This window comes from Arachis hypogaea, chromosome 1 (assembly GCF_003086295.3).
Source record: "Arachis hypogaea cultivar Tifrunner chromosome 1, arahy.Tifrunner.gnm2.J5K5, whole genome shotgun sequence".
Classification (NCBI taxonomy): domain Eukaryota; kingdom Viridiplantae; phylum Streptophyta; class Magnoliopsida; order Fabales; family Fabaceae; genus Arachis; species Arachis hypogaea.
In genome coordinates, this window is record NC_092036.1 from 106,855,442 (window position 1) to 106,874,464 (window position 19,023).

The 19,023-nt window shown below is 32.5% G+C and overlaps 2 protein-coding genes across 4 annotated transcripts; one reads left to right on the top strand and one right to left on the bottom strand.

The window, feature by feature from the left end:
- The first annotated feature begins 6,552 nt into the window (after positions 1 to 6,552).
- On the top strand, positions 6,553 to 9,711 carry LOC112707816 (probable ethanolamine kinase). 2 transcript variants are annotated; one of them, XM_025759795.3, is made up of 11 exons: positions 6,553 to 7,299; positions 7,396 to 7,487; positions 7,569 to 7,675; positions 7,886 to 7,991; positions 8,070 to 8,192; positions 8,326 to 8,417; positions 8,540 to 8,624; positions 8,745 to 8,850; positions 8,938 to 9,004; positions 9,109 to 9,201; positions 9,284 to 9,711. In XM_025759795.3, exons 1-11 carry the CDS (start codon positions 7,187 to 7,189, stop codon positions 9,443 to 9,445), a joined length of 1,146 nt encoding a protein of 381 aa, XP_025615580.1. In that variant the 5' UTR covers positions 6,553 to 7,186; the 3' UTR covers positions 9,446 to 9,711. The 2 variants fall into 2 exon arrangements, with proteins under 2 accessions (XP_025615580.1, XP_072067946.1); XM_072211845.1 differs by having other exon boundaries at positions 7,617 to 7,675.
- A 107-nt stretch (positions 9,712 to 9,818) lies between these two features.
- Positions 9,819 to 13,417, bottom strand: LOC112707802 (F-box/kelch-repeat protein At1g55270). 2 transcript variants are annotated; one of them, XM_025759783.3, is made up of 3 exons: positions 12,855 to 13,125; positions 12,419 to 12,579; positions 9,819 to 11,566 (listed from the first exon to the last, which is right to left on the bottom strand). In XM_025759783.3, the coding sequence occupies exons 2-3, from the start codon at positions 12,443 to 12,445 to the stop codon at positions 10,307 to 10,309; spliced, it is 1,287 nt and encodes a 428-aa protein (XP_025615568.1). In that variant the 5' UTR covers positions 12,446 to 12,579; positions 12,855 to 13,125; the 3' UTR covers positions 9,819 to 10,306. The 2 variants fall into 2 exon arrangements, with proteins under 2 accessions (XP_025615568.1, XP_025615562.1); XM_025759777.3 differs by having other exon boundaries at positions 12,419 to 13,417.
- Between the last annotated feature and the right edge of the window lie 5,606 nt (positions 13,418 to 19,023).

Sequence of the window (19,023 nt, forward strand, 5' to 3'; positions counted from 1 at the left end):
CAAATGAATCTTTAAAAAATGCACACAATGACTGATGACAAATAGATTCATGAAAATACTTAGCAACAAATGAACCCTCATAATTTATGAATTTGACCGCTTACATCATAAAGATGAAAGTTATTCACAATTTAACTTCCAAACATGTTTAGTATTTTAAATATATCCAAAATTATCGAACAAAAATGAAGTATAATGTAAATAACTCATCGTATTTTCTTTCCATCGTTACAATTTACAAGAAATATTTTTAAAAAATACAAGTGAAAATATATATACAAAGAGAAAATACAAGTACATCCAATTATTTTCCATTTCTTTCTTTGAGAATACTCAATCTCTATAATAAATCACATTTGATCAGCTCAGCTGCAAAAACTAGCTGGACACATTATTTGAATCCGAATACCCTTTTGTAAGTAATCGCCTCTCTTCCCTCTCTAACCTAGCAAGCCATTTGAATCCAAGATCACATCTTGCCTTTGCCGCTATCTGGAACTTCTCCCGAGCCATCTCTACCGGATCAATTGTAAGACTTTTTTTCATTTTTCCAGCATTCCGAGTAGCAGAGCCTCTCCTCACACTGAATTTTGTTATTGTTTTTGGAACCTTAACACCTGAGGCAGAATACTTTATTAGTATCATAGTAAAAAATTGCGTAATAAAAAGGCGCAAGCAAGCCACTATATCAAATCCAGTCTAACTATGTTTAGACCATCTCCTTTGCTTTTGGCAATCATGCGCAATAGAGAAACCTACTTTTAAAACTGCTCTATTTTTAATCATAAAGAGAACTGAAATACCCAACAATATAATGTTAAAACAAAATAAGGAGCAAGCTGACCCAGTAATAAAGTTGTAATATTGCTTGGACTTTGCAAAGTTCTAGGCACATTTGTTTTGCTAGGGATGATGCTCAAGCTCTTATTTGAAAATTGCCTACTATGGCTGAATTTAATGGGATTGATCCAATGTCATTGTATTCTATTGGGATTTTATTCTTCATATTGTTATTTTGGATTTTTTGTAGGGTTCAATTTGTCTTAATTTTGGAAGAACAAAATCTCATGTGAAAGACTTACTAACACATCAACATTCTACCATTTTTCAACCAGTTGCAAGGAATATGAAACTTGTTTTATGGATGAGGACCTTTTGGATAATTTCTCATTGTTGGGGATACTTAGTCCTTTCTTCAAATGATTAGGAATAAAAATAGACATTTACTTTTTTTTCTTTTAATATTGGAGTTACTTGTGTGATATCCCCACCTTATAGTCCAAATGCAGGAACAAAGGAGTTTATAGAAACGTGCATGCTCAACTCAAATAGCACCAAGCAATTACTGTTTTTTAAATTTAATAAAATGAAACCGTTTGATTTGTATCTTTTAAAAAAAATTATGGAGGCCAACTACTTTATAAGTCAACTTAGTCAAATTTTCTTTAAATCTAATGTTGAAATTCAAAAAATTAGGTTTTGCACTCTCTACATATTCGCACCTAATAATCCTAAGCCATAAATCATTCATTATATGTGCTCCCATCCTCTCTCTTCCACTCCTCCTCTTGTCTATCATGCCGTTAACGTTTGCCTCCCGCCACTTATCACGCCGCCGTCGCCCTTCGCGTCGCGCCCCCGCCATCCTGTCGCACCCCTTCATCTGCCTCTCGCTTCCTACGCGCTATCATCGCCCATTGCGCTGTGCCCCCGCTTTCACGTCGCACTCCTCCATCGCGCCAAAGTGGGCACATCCTCTCTTGCATCGCCGTCCTCTATCGCGTTACACCCTGTCCTCGTATCGTAACCTCTTGCCCCCATTTTTCTTTCAATGTGATTTTGATTTTTTTCAATGTGATTTGAATGTGATGGTTCTTAATGGTCTAGAAAAGGCGAGTTGAATCTATGACCTTCTTTAACTTTTATTAATAAAGCCTTAAACCAGAAATTGTAATTTGGCTTCAGTTTAGTCTGTGCAGTGGATTATGCATGAGATAATTTTATTTTGTCTCATAAAACCAGAAAAATAGAATTAGAGCAGAAAGGAAGTATGTGACACAACCATATATCCTGGTTATATCCTGGTTCAGTTATCTTGTGCAATGCAACCTACATCCAGTCTCCACCACAACATAGGTAAAATTTTTACTATCTTTTAAGTATTACATATACAAGTTTCCTAGGACTCAACAAAATCCTATCTGAGACACATCAAACTTCAACATAAACTTGATTTAGTAATATAACTACCTAAACTTGACACACTAAGTGCTTACCCAACTTAGTAAGGGATACCTCTCAGGTACATGATACAAAATAGAAATGCAACCAAAAGAAATCTGAAACCACTCTTGGCTTTTTCTCTCAAGTGTTTCTCTCAGCCTTTTCACTCAATGGCTTTTTTTCGATACCTCTCTCTTTTACCTTTTACCACATAATGACTACAAAGAAAAATATAACATTGAAACAGAAATACAAACAGTAAACCATGAAGGAGATGATTATTCACAGCCTTGACTCTATATGTTGAACCCATCTTCTGAACTCAAAATATTGTTCTTCATCTTGGCGGAATGCTCCTTTTAGTGTAGGTGCAATGCTTCCAAGACTTCAGACTCTGTTTGTGAGGTTTCACTCTTCTCTCTATTTTTGGATTCTCTCTCCTTGAGCTCTAATGAGAATCATTTTTCTTTTTGTAACTTGTTCTGAGCCACGGCTAGGGTTCCTTTCACCAAGGTTAATTTCTTGGTCCTTGAACCAAATGAAAACCCCTTTTACCCTTTTCTTCATTCAAATCACAAAATTAGAAATTTAAAATCTGGATATTAGCTTGACTGAGGAGGGAAGAGCAGCAGAGTTATGCTTGCTCAGTGATAATCTCAAATTCACACCCTTGAAATTATGCTTTGACTCCAAAAAATAATGTAAGCCATTGATTTACAATAGAGAAAATTCAGCCACCACTTTCTTCTTGTTACCCGAAATGGTGGTTGCAGAGGGAAGGAAAAAATGTGAAGTAATTAACTTGCATGCAAATAGAAACAAATTACTTTTAACCTCTGAACTTGTTTAGCATGCTTTTCCTTGATTTGACATTAGCTTCCTTTATTATCTATCCCTTTCTTCCTCTTTAGTGTTTGAACTCAAAAGTGAAGCTCTCTTTTTCTTTTGACCAACACTAGAAGTGAACACAAGCTAAGACTTAGCTTAGGATTCTTTTTCTTTTGCTTGAAAACTAGTGGACATGGTTAATGAATAATTTTTCATTTAGCTGCTACATATCATTGGGTTTTCAAGGTTTGGACTTCAACAAAAAATTATTTGGGCCTGCACACTTGATTCATATCATCGAAATTCACTTGGGTTATTAACCCAAATCAATCATATTTGTCATCATCAATATGTTAATTATTTTTCTAACTCAACAGAATGTTTTTTCATATAATTTGGATTTTTTTTAATATATTGCAGATTTTTTCCGTCTCTTAGTAGAAAATATATTGGAGTTTAAAATGCGGATGTTTCTTTTACAAAAAAAAATATCAAATTCTAAATAAGCATTCACAACCATTTGAGAACGAATTTAATGTGATTCAAATTTTTTATTGATTTGATTTGGATTTTTTTTCATGTAAAATGGATTTTTTATATATAATTTAAATTTTTTTTAGTATATTGTGGATGTTTTTTCTCCTTTAATAAAAAATGTATTAGAGTTTATGATGCAAATATTTCTTTTACAAAAGAAAAAAATATTCAATTACAAGAAAAGAAACATCATAACCTCTTGAGAATAAATTTAATATAATTAAAATTTTTTTGATGTACTTTAGATTTTTTTTCATGTATTTGGATATTTTTTATATATAATTTAGATAATTTGTTTATATTGTGATATTCTTTTTCATGAGCCTTAGGGTGCAATTCAAATAAAAATTGGTTAAAATTGACACCTTTATTAATTATTTAACGGAATTATTTAAAAAATTATAATAGTCACAAAATTTCATAACTTTTTTCATTCAGAAAAATAAAATCACACCATTCTATTTTTGTTATTCTGAATTATTTCAAAAATAATTGCAAAATACATCCTTTAAATTTTTCTTATCATAAAAGATCCTCAAATTTTGGAAAACCCTCAAAAACGAGAATATTTTTGTTATTCACTCACTTTATCCCATATAAAAAAAAAGTCTAAATATAATTTCTTAATACCCATATAATTTTAAAAATTCTTGAAAGAAGATTAACCTTTTATAAACTAAATGCGATATCCAGCAGTTTCACAAGTTTAGAAAATCATATCACACACATAAAACATAACAATCATAATAAGTATGTACTAAAATTAGTCACTTAAATTAATTATTAATATAAAATATATAAATATAAATAATTAAATTATATTCTTATTATGTAAATTAATTTGTCAATGGCTCGATTATTGAAAAGAGTTGGAGACATTATTTCCATGTCCACACATATTCTAATTTCATAGAATGATATTTGTTCCATATCCTTAGTTTTTATTTTTTAAATCATTCTCTTTTCTTTCGAAATACATAGTATTTTATTTTAGAGAAGTTCTTCATATACAAGCATTTTTTTATACAAATCTTTACAAGTGTATCTTTTTCTTCTTCTTGCGCACGTTCTTCTTCCTCTTCCTCTTCCTCTTCTTCTTCTTCCTCTTCCTCTTCCTCTTCTTCTTCTTTTCTTTCGTTTCTTGCTTCTCTTTCTCCTTCTTCAACCATTACTGCACGTTTTCACTGCACCTTCTTCTTCTTCTTGCTGCATGTTCTTCTTCCTCTTCCTCTTCTTTCTCTTCTTTTCTTTCGTTTCTTGCTTTCTCTTTCTCCTTCTTCAACCGTTACTGCATGTTTTCACTGCACCTTCTTCTTCTTCTTGCTGCACGTTCTTCTTCCTCCTCCTCCTCCTCTTCTTCTTCTTCTTCTTCTTCTTCTTCTTCTTCTTCTTCTTTTCTTTCGTTTCTTGCCTTCTCTTTCTTCTTCTTCATTTACGTGTTTTTCTCTCTGTTTTCTTTCTTCGTTATTCTCGATTTTCATTGTGACGCAGGAGCAAGTAGAGTTAGTAGGTTAATTATATTAGTTAATTGTAATAAGAGAATACAAGTCCCATATTATTTAGGATAGTAAACTTTGTGTTATGTTTTAGTCCCACATCGTCCAAGTTAGGAAGGTTTTTCCTTCTCCTACTAGTATAAATAACTTATGTACCTTTTATTTATGAAATAGAGTTGAAATTTATTTTTGAATATGAAATAAGCTATGTGCTTATTTTCCTCTAGACTCTTTGAGAGTAAGAGGTGCATCCTTGACTTGGCCAACCAAGGTGGGTTTATGGCTATTTTCACCATAGTGGGGTTGCTAACCTCACCAAGATTGGTGAATCTAAACTATGTCACCATAGTGGGGTTGTTAACCTCGCCAAGATTGGTGGCCCAAGCGACGTCCCGGCGTCACATTATTTTTTACATCAAGCTCTGATCTGAAATCGTTTTTGAAGAAGAAGAAGAAGCAGAAGATGAGGAGGAAAAAGAGAAAGAGGTCTGAATTATGCATAAGGTATATTTCAACGAATTTTGGGTGTATTTCTTAAATCCTTTGGGTGTAGTTTTTGTAATCCTTTGGATGTATTTCTGTAATCATTTGGGTGTATTTCTGAAGTTCCATTATCTTCAAATTTGGCAAGAAACTCGTTTTCATAGAAGAAGAAGAAGAGTCGTTTATAATGCATGGTGAGTAGCGCGTTTTGGAAACACGAAGTGGTTGAATAACGTGTGTTTATTTACATTTAAATGTGGAAGTGTAATGCATGTTTTTTCTTGGGCTTATACCAACTTATAAGACTTGTAAGTCAAAAAGACTTGTATGTGTAGCAGACCTCTTTATTTTATATGTTATATTTTGTCTTGTTCAAAAATATTATATAGTTTATAAAATATCTCATATTATCAATTTGTTTTCTATTAGAATGATAATTTCGTTGTGATGCATCAGTAAGTAAGGGTATCGGATCCGATCTAAAAGTTGCAAATATAAATTCGATCTGCAAGGCTATCAGATTGAATCGGATCAAATCTACACACTAATCAGATCGGATTGCGAATTTTGTGTAGATATTCGCATATCTGCGTATCCGCAAAAATAAAGAAATAAATAAATAATATTCTTTTTATATTTTATTTCAACTAATAATTATCATATATGTTATATTATTTTAATTTATTATTTAAAAAATATATTTTTAATATTATTTTAAGAGTAAACATATTTAAAAGAATAGAAAAAATGAATTTTATTAATATATTTTTAATAAAAATAAACTTTTAAAAATATTTTTGTGTTTTACGGATATATCTGATCCGATCTGCAAATGTGTGGATCGAACCCAAGCTTAAAAACTACTGATATTGGATTAGATCCGATCCGATGATTTTAGTACGGATCGGATCGAAATTTTGGCCATATCTGATTCGATCCGATCCGCGTTCACCCTTATCCGTAAGTGGTCACCATTAATGTACAAACCAAAATGCAGCATTTTGCGCGGTAAGAAAAGAAGCGAGTGCTATCGTGGAACCACATGGTGAAGTTGAAGTTGATAAATGACAATGTGGATTGTGGATCTTCTTCTATTGTCAATAATGCAGTTGGAAATCTACTGTTAGCTATGATTATCCATCTGAAAGTAACATCACTATCACTCTTTCAAGGAAATAATTTAGTTTTTCGACTGAAAATTTTCAATTATATATTTTTTTGGTGGTATTATCCATCCCATACATTGCGCTTGTAAATGTATCAATCATATTAGTTAAGGTTAATTTGAATGATAATCATATTAGTCAATACTTCTCAATAATTTAATTCCCTCGGCAATTATTACATTTCATTAACTGGATGGTGGTTGTGGTATTCAATTTTGTTCTGAAAAACGTTGTTTATAAAGAAATCATATAATTAATTAAACTTGTTTATCAACATTAGAACTCTCCCTATCAATAAATGCACATGTGTGAATAAAGCAATCATTGTATATTGTCATTGTCAAAATAACGTGTTTTGTGAAGTGCAGTTTTCCAACACCATATATATATAGAACATTATTTAAGGTATAGAACACCATATAGTTTTGTGAAGTGAAGAAGATCTGGAATGCCATGGAAGTAGCAGAGCAAAAAGCATCTCAAGGCTATGCCTCACTGAATATTCTGTCATCGCCTCTTACTATAGATCCCTCACTACCACTTCCTCATATCAAGAACCATATTGTGTTAGTTTTCCAATTCATGCTTCCTAGCTAGTTTTTATACACAGGAATTTAATTTGTCCTAAGTTTTAAGGATTTTTATTTTATAAATTCCTGCAGGGAGTTGTGCAAGGATATGTTCAAGGACTGGTCAAAGCTGGATGATTCTTGCTTTCTTGTTGAGAGAATATCCGGTGGCATCACAAATTTGTGTTAGTGAATAATTTTCTCTACTTTTTGCTCTTCCAGATAAGATTATGTTTGCCATTAATTTATCAATGATTATGTCTTAGTGCTCAAGGTTTCTGTTAAGGAAGAAAATTGTGTTGATGTCTCTATAGCAATCAGATTGTTTGAACTAAACACTGACAGCATTATCGATCGTCAAAGAGAGTTGCAGGTTACACCCTATACTATTTGATGACATTATTATAAAGTTGTTTTTATGTAAAGATGGTAACTTAAATGTTGATGCCTATTATGTTAAGCGATTTAGTTTAAACATGTCAAACCATTTAACAGTTCTCAACTTTGTGAAGATATTTTCATAACTAATCGCCATTAGACCTTGTTGGTTCTAACTGCTTGTGAAATTAAATCTTGTGTTCAGGCCACAAAGTACATCTCAGCTGCAGGATTTGGTGCAAAGTGGCTTGGAGTTTTTGGGAATGGCATGGTGCATTCGTTTATCATTGCAAATACTCTTACTCCATCAGGTACAAATATGGGAAAAGAATGGAGAAAAATATCATGTTAAGAGAAGCCATTATTGACAACATTGCCATTAATGGCAGATATGCGAGAGCCAAAGCAGGCTGCTAAAATAGCAAAGCAGTTACAAAGATTTCATCAGGTGGAAATTCCAGGTTCTAAGGAACCTCAATTGTGGAATGAGATCAGGAAGTTCTTTGAGCAAGGTCCTTTTTACTCATTAGCTTTCTCTGTTTACATTTTACTTTTCAATTTCAGTAGAAGTAAGCTATGCTCAACGTACTCATATCAATTATCTTGACTTTTCTTTTCTTATTATTGCTTCATTTTCTTTTCCAGCATCTGTTCTTGAATTTGATGATATTAAAAAGCAGAAGATTTATGAGACGATTTCTTTCGCGAAAGTCCATGATGAAATAGTGGAGCTCAAGGTAGTTTGCCTTTTTCCATAGATCTAATTTGCTAGGATCAATTTGACAAAACATACTAAAGGCTGCATTAATGGTTTTGATGAAGCAATCTTTGTTTGTCAACAATTTCTGCACTTTGACAGGAGGTAACTGACAGGCTTAATTCTCCTGTGGTTTATGCTCACAATGACTTGCTTTCTGGAAATGTTATGATCAACAATGAACAAGGTATTGAATACATTGGAAGCATCTCTGTATATGAACACAAGTACTAGCATTCTTAATGTTTTGTGAATGAACTCATTGAAGTAATTCATATAATCATATGGTTCTTGATCATGGTTTCAGATAAAGTTTACCTCATTGATTATGAGTATGCATCATACAACTACAGAGGTTATGATATAGGAAATCACTTTGCAGAATATGCAGGCTTTGATTGTGACTACACCTTGTAAGTTTTTTTTACACTTTCTTCCTAAATACTTCTCTCTTATTGGTTCTTGAACAATTTCTTTTATTTTTTGAATCTTTCATGCAGCTACCCAAATAGGAATGAGCAATACCATTTTTTCAGGCATTACTTACAACCTGAGAGACCAAACGAGGTTTGTTACCATGATGAAGTGGATTAACTGATTAAGTCATCATACTTAATAAAACTATATTACATGGATTAAGCATGAACATATATGTTGATTTATTAATACAGGTAGCTAGGGAGGATCTAGAGACTTTATATGTAGAGGCAAATGCATATGCTCTGGCATCACACATTTTCTGGGCATTGTGGGCTCTAATTCAGGTACAATTACTATTATATTAATCTTCATCATGTTATGATGATTGTGAACCAAATAATGACTGTGAATGTGGAATTTGAATAGGCAAAGGTGTCTCCAATCGATTTTGATTATCTTGGTTACTTTTTCCTTCGCTACAAAGAGTACAAAGGGCAAAAAGACAAGTACTTGTTGCTGGCAAGATCCTATATTGCTGGATGCAAAATTAATGGCAACATTCATTCGGATCAAACTCATCTAAAATGAAGAGATCAGTAAAGTGACAAAGCAGAGTTAATCACTTCCAAATTAGAATAAGACGACTTACATAGAAGTTACAAATTCAACCGAAATGTTTTTCCAATGCAATCTGTTACTTACAATGTAATTTTCTTATTATTATCTTTCCTGTATTGTGAGTTTGTGAGTTGTGAGTTGTGACACCCACTTGTAAGACATTCTTTTTTTCATTCCAAATCCTCTTAGCAAGCTTTTCATGATTAGTTCTATATAAATCCTTTCATTATATTTCATTACTCATTAGTGAGTCTAATCTACAGAAGAAATTCACTTGAATCATAAGACAGCATATAGAGTCATAGTTTCACACCAACTTGGTTAAGCAAGTAGAAAAACAAGGTGAAGGATGATAACAGCTCTATATTATATTAAGAACATGTTCAGTTGGTTGTCACTACAGAAAATGAGGGAGGAAAATTCACAGATGAAAAATTATATCAGAAAGCTAACTCTTGAATTTTTCACCCTCAATTTTATGGGAATACCAAACTGAATCTAACTAAACTATTATTCCTGTCCCCCTGTCCAACAAGCTAGTTAGACATTGCTTGCACCAACACCAACACATGCTGATGATAAAAACCATGTGACTTAATCTTCAAAATGTAACAACTACGTATCCATATATCTGTAGCACTATAACTAGTAAATAATAAACATCTCATCTATGTGTCACTGTCACCTCTTGTGATGAACATGATCCAAATTTATTGGTAGACTGTGGCATTGAATTTCTGGTAATAAGCTTTGGTCTGGCCTCTCACAAACATATACCATCTATACAGATGTTGTAACTCGTCTTCAATTTTTCAGCACTATACAACCCTCTTAAGCTTGAAGAACCTGACAGTGAACTATGTGGCTTTTGAGCCTGTTTCTCCCAGCAAGGCTAGACCACAGATTCGTCATTAAAGTCCTGAACTGTCCTTTCCCTGCAATAGTTTCCCATAAATGTTCAGCGGAAGATCCGTTCAAATGTTCGAATTTGGAAACATCCACCAGAGAAATGCTCATATTGTTCCGGATGATACAAAGTTTGCCATTGAGGGGGACTAGAGCAGCAGCCTCCATAGCACGCGAGTTCCCTAAATGCATTTTACTGTCAATATGTTTGCTCCATGAATCGGTAATCTCGTCGTAAAGCCTAAGTTTGCAACCATCCTTGCAGTCCAAGGCATACAACTGTCCATTGAGAGTAGTGCTCGGGTTCCTCCAGCCGGCAACCATTCCGTCAAAAACAGGATACCAGCTATCAGTGTCTGGCTGGTAAACCTCACTCATAACCTGCCGATGAGAACCAAGTCCCTTCAGGAACCACTTTCCATTATAGACAACACCTATGAAAGGCACCATTGCAGTGCTCATATCTGAAACAAATGACCATCGATTCTTATTAGGATCATAAACTTCAGCTGATCTCAAGGACCGATGGACGCCCTCATTCTCTCCACCAGCCACATACAGACAATTGTTTATGACACATGAACCGAAGAAGTGCCGCCTGCGAAGCATATCTGGGGCACGGTGCCATTTATTTGTCCTAGCACTATAAAAGATGACCCTTCTCATTGACCCCTTCAGTGGATCCTTCCCCCCAAACAAGTACAGGTGACAACCACTTAGAACTGCACAGCCAAAACCCAAAGCTCCAGAGTATTCCTTAGGAATTGGAGGCAGGGGCTGCCATAGTTGGTACACAGGATCAAAAGCATGCCATGATATTTTCCCATCTCGGTCTCTCTTAATGACATATATCCACTCTTCTGCAACCCCAAGACTCTTGCGGAGTGAGTAAAAGAAGTTACCAGTCAAGAGACGATACCATCTTTTGCAGACTAACCGAAGCTTGCGGTGTTCAACCCTTGGGACCCGGATAAGGCAAGCAATAGCTAGATCATCAGGAAGTCCTGGAAGTAGTGGGGACTGATTCCGGCTTCTGTCACCACGAGCTGCCTTGTTTCTTGTCGGGTGAATGGATGGTTTAATATCAGGTCGAAGGCACAGCTTTGTTCCAGGGACATACCTCTTTGCTCCAGCAACAGTTTTCAACCCCGTATCTACTCGACATAAACATGCAGTCGTATCAACCTGCACATAAACATTTGACACACAAGTGCCATTTAGCTACCTTTTAATTTAAAATAAAAGATATGATATGTAACATGTGAACTGAAACATGAACCATAATCTATGTCTCAACATCTATACTACAACTTGAGCAGCAGGAGATAGAGCACCCTAATTACTATTTATTCATAACTTGAAAGGCAGTTAAAGAGAGCAACTTTTCAAGTCCAAGGGTACAGAATATGCAATGGTACATAGCCCTCAAAGCACAATAAATGACTGGTCCTTTTGAGAAGACAACTTATTCATTTGATTCCATTATCTTCTCATTTTTTATAATTTATGTCCAACATTATTTATCCCTTGCTAAACACTCAGACTGTGACATAACGATTCAATGAATGCAATTATCAACTGTTACGGACAAGAGCCCTATGGCCACAGTTTCCCACAATTCAAAGAAAATGACACAGATAGATTGTAGTTGACTCATATTTCAGGGAGATCCACATGCAAAATGGACAGAATAAATGTGCAGTGAATGATGGGTTTCAACAGCAAACCATCTCTACTTATTAAACAACAAATATCTTCAAACATCAACACCTCCTGAAAAAAATACTCATTAGTTGAAGCTCCTTTCTGGATAAAACTTCTTTATGAAGCTCTTTGAAAACAGCACATTAAGGCATGGCAAAATTCAACAACTGGACCAGTAACACTACACGAAAGACCAAACAAACTCCGACGTTCCAAACATCTAAACTTCCAAAACTTAAAAGGGAAGTCAACCCAATTTTAAACATAGTTTAACTCAAACTAATCACCCAAAAAAAAAGGGAGAAGAAAAAGAAAGGCACAAAAGGAAATTACCAAAGGAGGTTGAATAACTCTGTCCATCTTAATGAGAAGCTGAGTCCACTAATTGCAACTTCAAAGATCAAGTCTTTATCCGTCAAACTCCATGCCCAACACAAGCGTAGGGAGAATCCACTCCCATAACCCAACTTTTCTCAGCTCAGTGACTATAAAAACTGAAAATTTCAAGATGGGAACTTGAACTAAAGAGGCAAGCTTTCAAAGAACACATTCACAGTGCATGCATATATAATCAATCAGAAAACCCCAGATTGAAAATCTTGGAGAATGAACAGTCTAAGGAGCCTAGGACCTTGAGATCAAGTTAAATAAAATCAGAACACCCTAAAAAACTTATCTTTGTGAGGTTAGGGGAACCTAAAATGAGAGACAGCAAGGAATTTGGGGCAAAGGGTGAGCAAGCACTGAAAGGGGGTAAAGAGACCCTCACCATTAAAACTTGTTCAGTGGATTTCAGGGCCCATCACCCTCTAACAGCACAACCTACCAAGCACAAGAGTGTGTGCAACAAGAGAGTTAGAACAAGAAAGGGTTAAGACTTAAGACTTTAGAAGAGAGAGAGAGAGAGAGATTGAAATTTTGCGAAGAGAAAAAAATAATAAATAAATAAATAAATAAGAAGGGGGGAAAAGACTCAAAGAGAGAGTGCAAAGCTAAACCATTAAAGGAGGAGAGAGAGGAAGGGTGAAAATGATGACAGCTTCTTGGTTAATGGGCATTGGAGAAAAGAAGAACATTTTGACAACTTGGGTTGGAAGATAGCTAATGTTTTTGTTTGTTTGTTTGTGGAGTCTCAGTCTCCATGGGAAGTCAAAACTCATTAGTCATTACAACTACTCTCCTCTCCTCTCCTCTCCTCTCCTCTTATGTGTTCTCATTGCAAAAATATGCAAACTTCAGTAGACAAAGATTCAGAACAAATTCATGTGGTGCCCACCCTGCCCAAACACAATTACTCTACTTACTTACAAAGTTGTATTTTCTTACGCATCTAAAACAATGATATGAGATTCAGAGATTTAGTTAAAGAATTTGGTTAAATAAAAAGTGTTTTCTTTTTAATTTATTAAAATCTTTAAATCAATTATGTTTTCTGTTTATTCGTAACACTATTAATTAGTATCTTTATAACATTTGTTAGTAAAATTATAATTGTAGGGACGGATGGTGTGTTCACTCTATATAATTTGATGAAACTATGGCAAAAGACTTGGTAAAAGCAAATGAAACATGTAAGTTTTTTTTTTTTTTGAAACATAGAAAGCTCGACACATTAAAGTGGAGCATAAAATAAAGAAGAAGACACACAACGAGCTACCAACCAAACCAACACCTAACACCCCAGACCTATCAACAGTCTCCCCCAGAATCACCACCACGCCATTCTGTATAGCTCATCACCGTCTTTGTGTGGATTACCTCCAGGCTTGCTCTTGTATTCTTAAAGATTCGTGCATTCCGTTCCAACCAGATGTTCCAAATAACTGCAAAGAACACTGTCATCCACATCTGCTGCCCTTGTTGTCTATTATGCAAGCCATGCCAGCTTTCAAACATTTCCCTAATGGTTCCAGGGATCACCCACGCTCTACCTAGTGACCTCAACCACTTACACCACACCTGCCAAGCTACCTCACACTTAAGGAATAAATGCTCAGCAGATTCTAATTCCTTAGTACACATTACACATAAACTATCCCCCAAAATAAAAAAGAAGCCTAAGCATAGATTAATTTAATATAGGATTAAAGTATTATTTTAATATTTTTGACATTTAAGTCAAATTTTAATTTAATTTTTAATATTTTATTTTAATTTCAAAAAATTTTAATATTCAATACTATTGACAGTTAAATTTGACATGAATAATTAACATATTAAAGAATTCATAATGTTCATTTTTAATAGATAAATAAAATCAACTATCAACAATTATCAATATAAAAATTTTTTCTTTTATATTAAAATATTGATGATTGATTGTTAGAATTTGAAATTTTATACAAGAAGAAGAAATGTTAGAAAAAGGTTTTAGCTATATTTTTTAATGGGAGTTACTCATATAAAGACTCTTAAAATGTCTTTTTTTAAAGACGTTTTTAAATAATTAAAATTCAATATGTATAATCGATTAAATTGTGTTATTTTTATCAAAATAAGACCAGACAAATCAATTTGACCGAAAAATCGGTGAATCAAACTTTAAACAAATCTAAATTAATATTTTTTTATAGAAAATAACTAAAATATTCTTATTATAAAAAATAAATAAAATATTCATATTATATATATTAATTCTAAAAATCCTGAATCATAACCCTACAACGGGATAGAAAGAAAAGAAGAGTTAGGATTTAGAATTCTCAATAAATAAATATATATATATATATATATAATAAAAGTATTTTAGTCTTTTTTTATAATAAAGGTATTATAATCATTTTTTATAAAAAAAATTAGTTTAGACCGATTCAAAATTTAATTTACTAATTTTTTAGCTAAATCGATTTTTCTAATATAATTTTAACAAAAATAATACAATTTAATCGATTATATGTGTTAAATTTTAATTATTAAAAAATATCTTTAAAAAATATGTTTTAAGTGTTTTTATATGAGCTGTTCCCGTTTTTAATACACGAAAATAAAAAGATATTACTTAATTAATAAGGTTGTTAATATCTACCTTACTCATTCCGTTAACTATTCGTTCAAATTTAACGATGGAATAACATTAAAACTTTTAAAATTTTTTAGAACAAAAATTGAAGGTTTACAAGTTAAAAACCAAATTAAAATTTACCCTACCGATCAATCATGTTATTGTATATCAAAAATTAATCACGAAATTAATTATTGAAATAAAATATATGTTAAAATATAAAATATATATTAAAAATAAATTAAACAACACATATTTATATATAAATATATAATTATTGATTTAATAATTATTTTTTTGTGTAAATAGTATTTCTATTAGAAATATATATGAACTTACCCCACTATTTTGATACAATTCAATGTAAAATGCTGAGAAGGGGGAAAGAGAGAATAAGAGAGGGGGGGGGGGGGTGGGGGGTTTCTTAGTTGTTTGATTGTGTTTGTGTTTGAGTTTGAGTGTTTGACCCACTACACTGAATCTGGCATGATCACCTAATTACATCATACTATTTCTACTCCACCAAAGGGTAATTTGGTAGTTTTAGTGGGTTGCTGGTTGCTAGTGGTGGAGGTGGTTGTCCATTGTCCTATCATTCTTTGCATATCATTAGAAATGGCCCCATCTAACATCCTTGCTTTGCACTTTGCAGTTTCCTCTAACTCTTTACTTATTCTCATTCTCATTGGATTATCATACCTATACATGCATATTCTTTCAACTCTTTTCTACTCTACATACAAGTGTTATTGCATAAGTACTATAATAAATGGATATTTCAAAGAGGAAATAATGCTTTCCCTCTCAATGTTCAATGTTGTAAAGTAAACGTTGAACCACATACATAACACAAAAACATAATTTTTGTCCAATACTCTGTCCTGTTCAACTCAAAGAGACACTAACTATGCATAGATTATAATTAATCATGGAGCAGAATTTTTTATTAAAATATTGATCATGAATGAAATCTAAGAAGACCATCAACTTTTTTTGAACTCATGGTATGGTTTCTCAATATAACCATGCACCAATTATGGTGCTCATCACTTTACAAATTTTAATTTACCACAGGTCCTACCATTGGAGACAACTAACAAAGGAGAGTGCTGTCACATTTACTCTTCACTTTATTTATTTATTTATTTATTTATTCACCCTCCCCAGTCCCAATAATAATATTCCCCTACTTCAATAATGCTATGATGTGAATGAAGCATTTAAGTGGTGACACTGAGATGACCTTCTACCTAGTGCTAATCAATGTGAAGCAAAAGGGTATGCTTCAAAATCTCATTTTTCCCGTTAAATCACTGCAAAGATTAAGAAAAATAAAATTGGATTATTGCCAAACAAAGAGTGATTAATTAATTAATTAATTCAACAAAATAGAATCTAATCGAATTTCAACGTGCATTAGCATTAAGCATACAAGCTTTTTTTTTAATATTCGCATTTGAAGCAATAATTTCACTTACATGACGTAACTAAAATGTGACCCCACAAAAAATTAAAAAAGAAAAAACTGTATTTCTTTCTGCAAAAGAACTCAACACATAATCACCAAAAGTTCAAGACAGATCGGCTACTTGGAAAACATATTCGATTAAACCCCACTTATTTCATCTACAATTTTTTTTCCTTCTCTTTATCATATGATGTATACATACACAACTATAGTGCAGAGAGTTACTTACAATTAATCTCTACTGAACTCCTTGGCCGTTACTCCTTGGCATTACAACTAAATGATAAAAGAAAAGAACACCATTTTATATATTATTATTGCTTATAGATATAGATTATTGGTTGGTCGAAATTTGTAGCCTTCAACATATTCATGTATTCAACCATGGTGGGTCCAATGATGAATAATAAAATTTAAATCCACAACTACATGAAAACATGACATATATATACACTACTAACTCAAATTGTCTGTTTTCTTTTGAAGCTACTCATGGGGTTAGAAATCTAACAGCAAAGCCGATGTGTATGGCCATGTGCATGCTTCAAAAAAAGCTGCATAATTCAATCCAATATCATTGTCAACAAGGTTAAATTTAATTACTTTATAATTCAATTTTTAATTAGGAGCTAAAATATTAACCTTGGGCTGAATTTTAAATAGGTTATTGGATTATAACTTAAAGATATTTTGTTACAATTTGATATATTTGGATTGGATTGTTAAAAATGTTAAAAACATTTTAAAAATGATAAAAAAAAAATTAACAGATTACACGGGACGGCCTATTTATTTGCAGGCCAACTCGTTTATTCATGGATTAATCATTTCATGAATTTGTGTTTAGAGAAAAAAATATATTCATTTAAAGTGATTAAATGGACCAACCGCAACAGACTCGACATGTGTTAATAGTTCTAAATTAAAATAATTAATTAATCAAGTTGCTCACTAGTCCGTTTAAACAAGTGTTGGGGAAATTAGTCCTTAGCCATACCGTGAAAAACAAAAAAAAGGTAAATGAAACAAAACAGTTCTATAAATAAAATTGACCAAAAGTTTAAGGAGTAACTACTTAATGTAATTTTGCATATGAAATATATATTTATGCACCTTAGGGGAAAAAAGGGTGAGATTTGTGATAAAATGAAGTACACTAAGTTGTCACAATCACATTTAGCAATTGCTTTCATCCCATTCCCCAAAAGCTATAGTCATTTTCGGTGCCTCAAATTAGCATCACAAACAGTTCCATAGCCCCTCACTATTTTCATTTTTTACTCTATTTTTCGGAATTCAATGGATACCAATAATGGCCTGCATAAATGTATGTGGAGCACTAAGAGTGAGAAGGATTAATCAAGCTACCTTTTACTTTTTGAAGGAGGGGATATTGCTGTGGAGAGAGGTCTTTCTCAATCTTGGGGACAAGACATGGTTGAGGTCTTTCATATCATATCCTTGAGTTCTGAATTGTGGGGGTACACTCATTTAAACTAGTTAGTTATATATTTAACCCGTTAAATCAGTAAACAATAATCTTGTATATATATTTTGTTTGAACATGAAATAGCGTATATGAATATCATTCTGAATAATTAATTTCTTGTATAATTCAAAAGTATATTTAATCTATATGCTTCAGAAACTTGGCTTTACTCTATCTAAATTTTAATTATGAATTAAATTGATTAAAATTATAATTATTTTCCATATAAAATAATTAGACAGTTTTATTATACATGAGAGAAGATAATTTATCATTCAAATTCTAAAAAATATAAAACAAATATCCTTTTTTGTCTTAGAGATATTATTTTTAGCACAATTTACGTATTTAAATAAAATAGAACTTAAAATTATCCATTTGCAAATCATTATATCTCAATACTAAATGTAATCTATATAAATTGTTATAGGCTATATAGGTTTTAAAATTATAACGTAACCTGTTATAGGGTGTATTGGTTTACTTATACATGTAAATGAGCCAAAATTGCTTGATGGTGTCATAGTTTACATGCAAATTGAAATTCAATATAACTTTATGGACTCTTAACAATTTATGAAAATTTTTTATGAAAAGTGTAAATTCTTTTTTTTTTTTTTTTTGTGTTTGTGCACGCTCTCATCCCCCATGTGAGATATAAAAAGAATATTTTATACATACACAAACACGAAAAAAGAAAAAGATTTAATTTCTTGTAAACTGTTTTTGGGCGGCGCAATTTACACTTTAAATAAATTATTAGACCCCATAGATTTATATTGTGTTTCAATTTGCATAAAAACTGTGACACCATCAAATGAGTTTAGTTCATTGACATGTATAAATAAATTACTGCATCCTATAACAGTGTTTCAATGTGCATAAAAACTGTGACACCTTCAAATGAGTTTAGTTCATTGACATATATAAATAAATTGCTGCATGCCTGCATCCTATAACAGTTTACATTAAAATTTTAA

Excerpts from the sequence above, each read along its gene's own strand:
- LOC112707802 (XM_025759777.3), bottom strand. The coding sequence starts at position 12,445 with ATGGACAGAGTTATTCAACCTCCTTTG. Across the intron at positions 11,567-12,418 it reads GAGTTATTCAACCTCCTTTG|GTTGATACGACTGCATGTTT; the intron begins GTAATTTCCTTT and ends GTTTATGTGCAG.
- LOC112707816 (XM_025759795.3), top strand. The coding sequence starts at position 7,187 with ATGGAAGTAGCAGAGCAAAAAGCATCTCAAGGCTATGCCTCACTGAAT. Across the intron at positions 8,851-8,937 it reads TTTGATTGTGACTACACCTT|CTACCCAAATAGGAATGAGC; the intron begins GTAAGTTTTTTT and ends TCTTTCATGCAG. Across the intron at positions 9,202-9,283 it reads CATTGTGGGCTCTAATTCAG|GCAAAGGTGTCTCCAATCGA; the intron begins GTACAATTACTA and ends GAATTTGAATAG.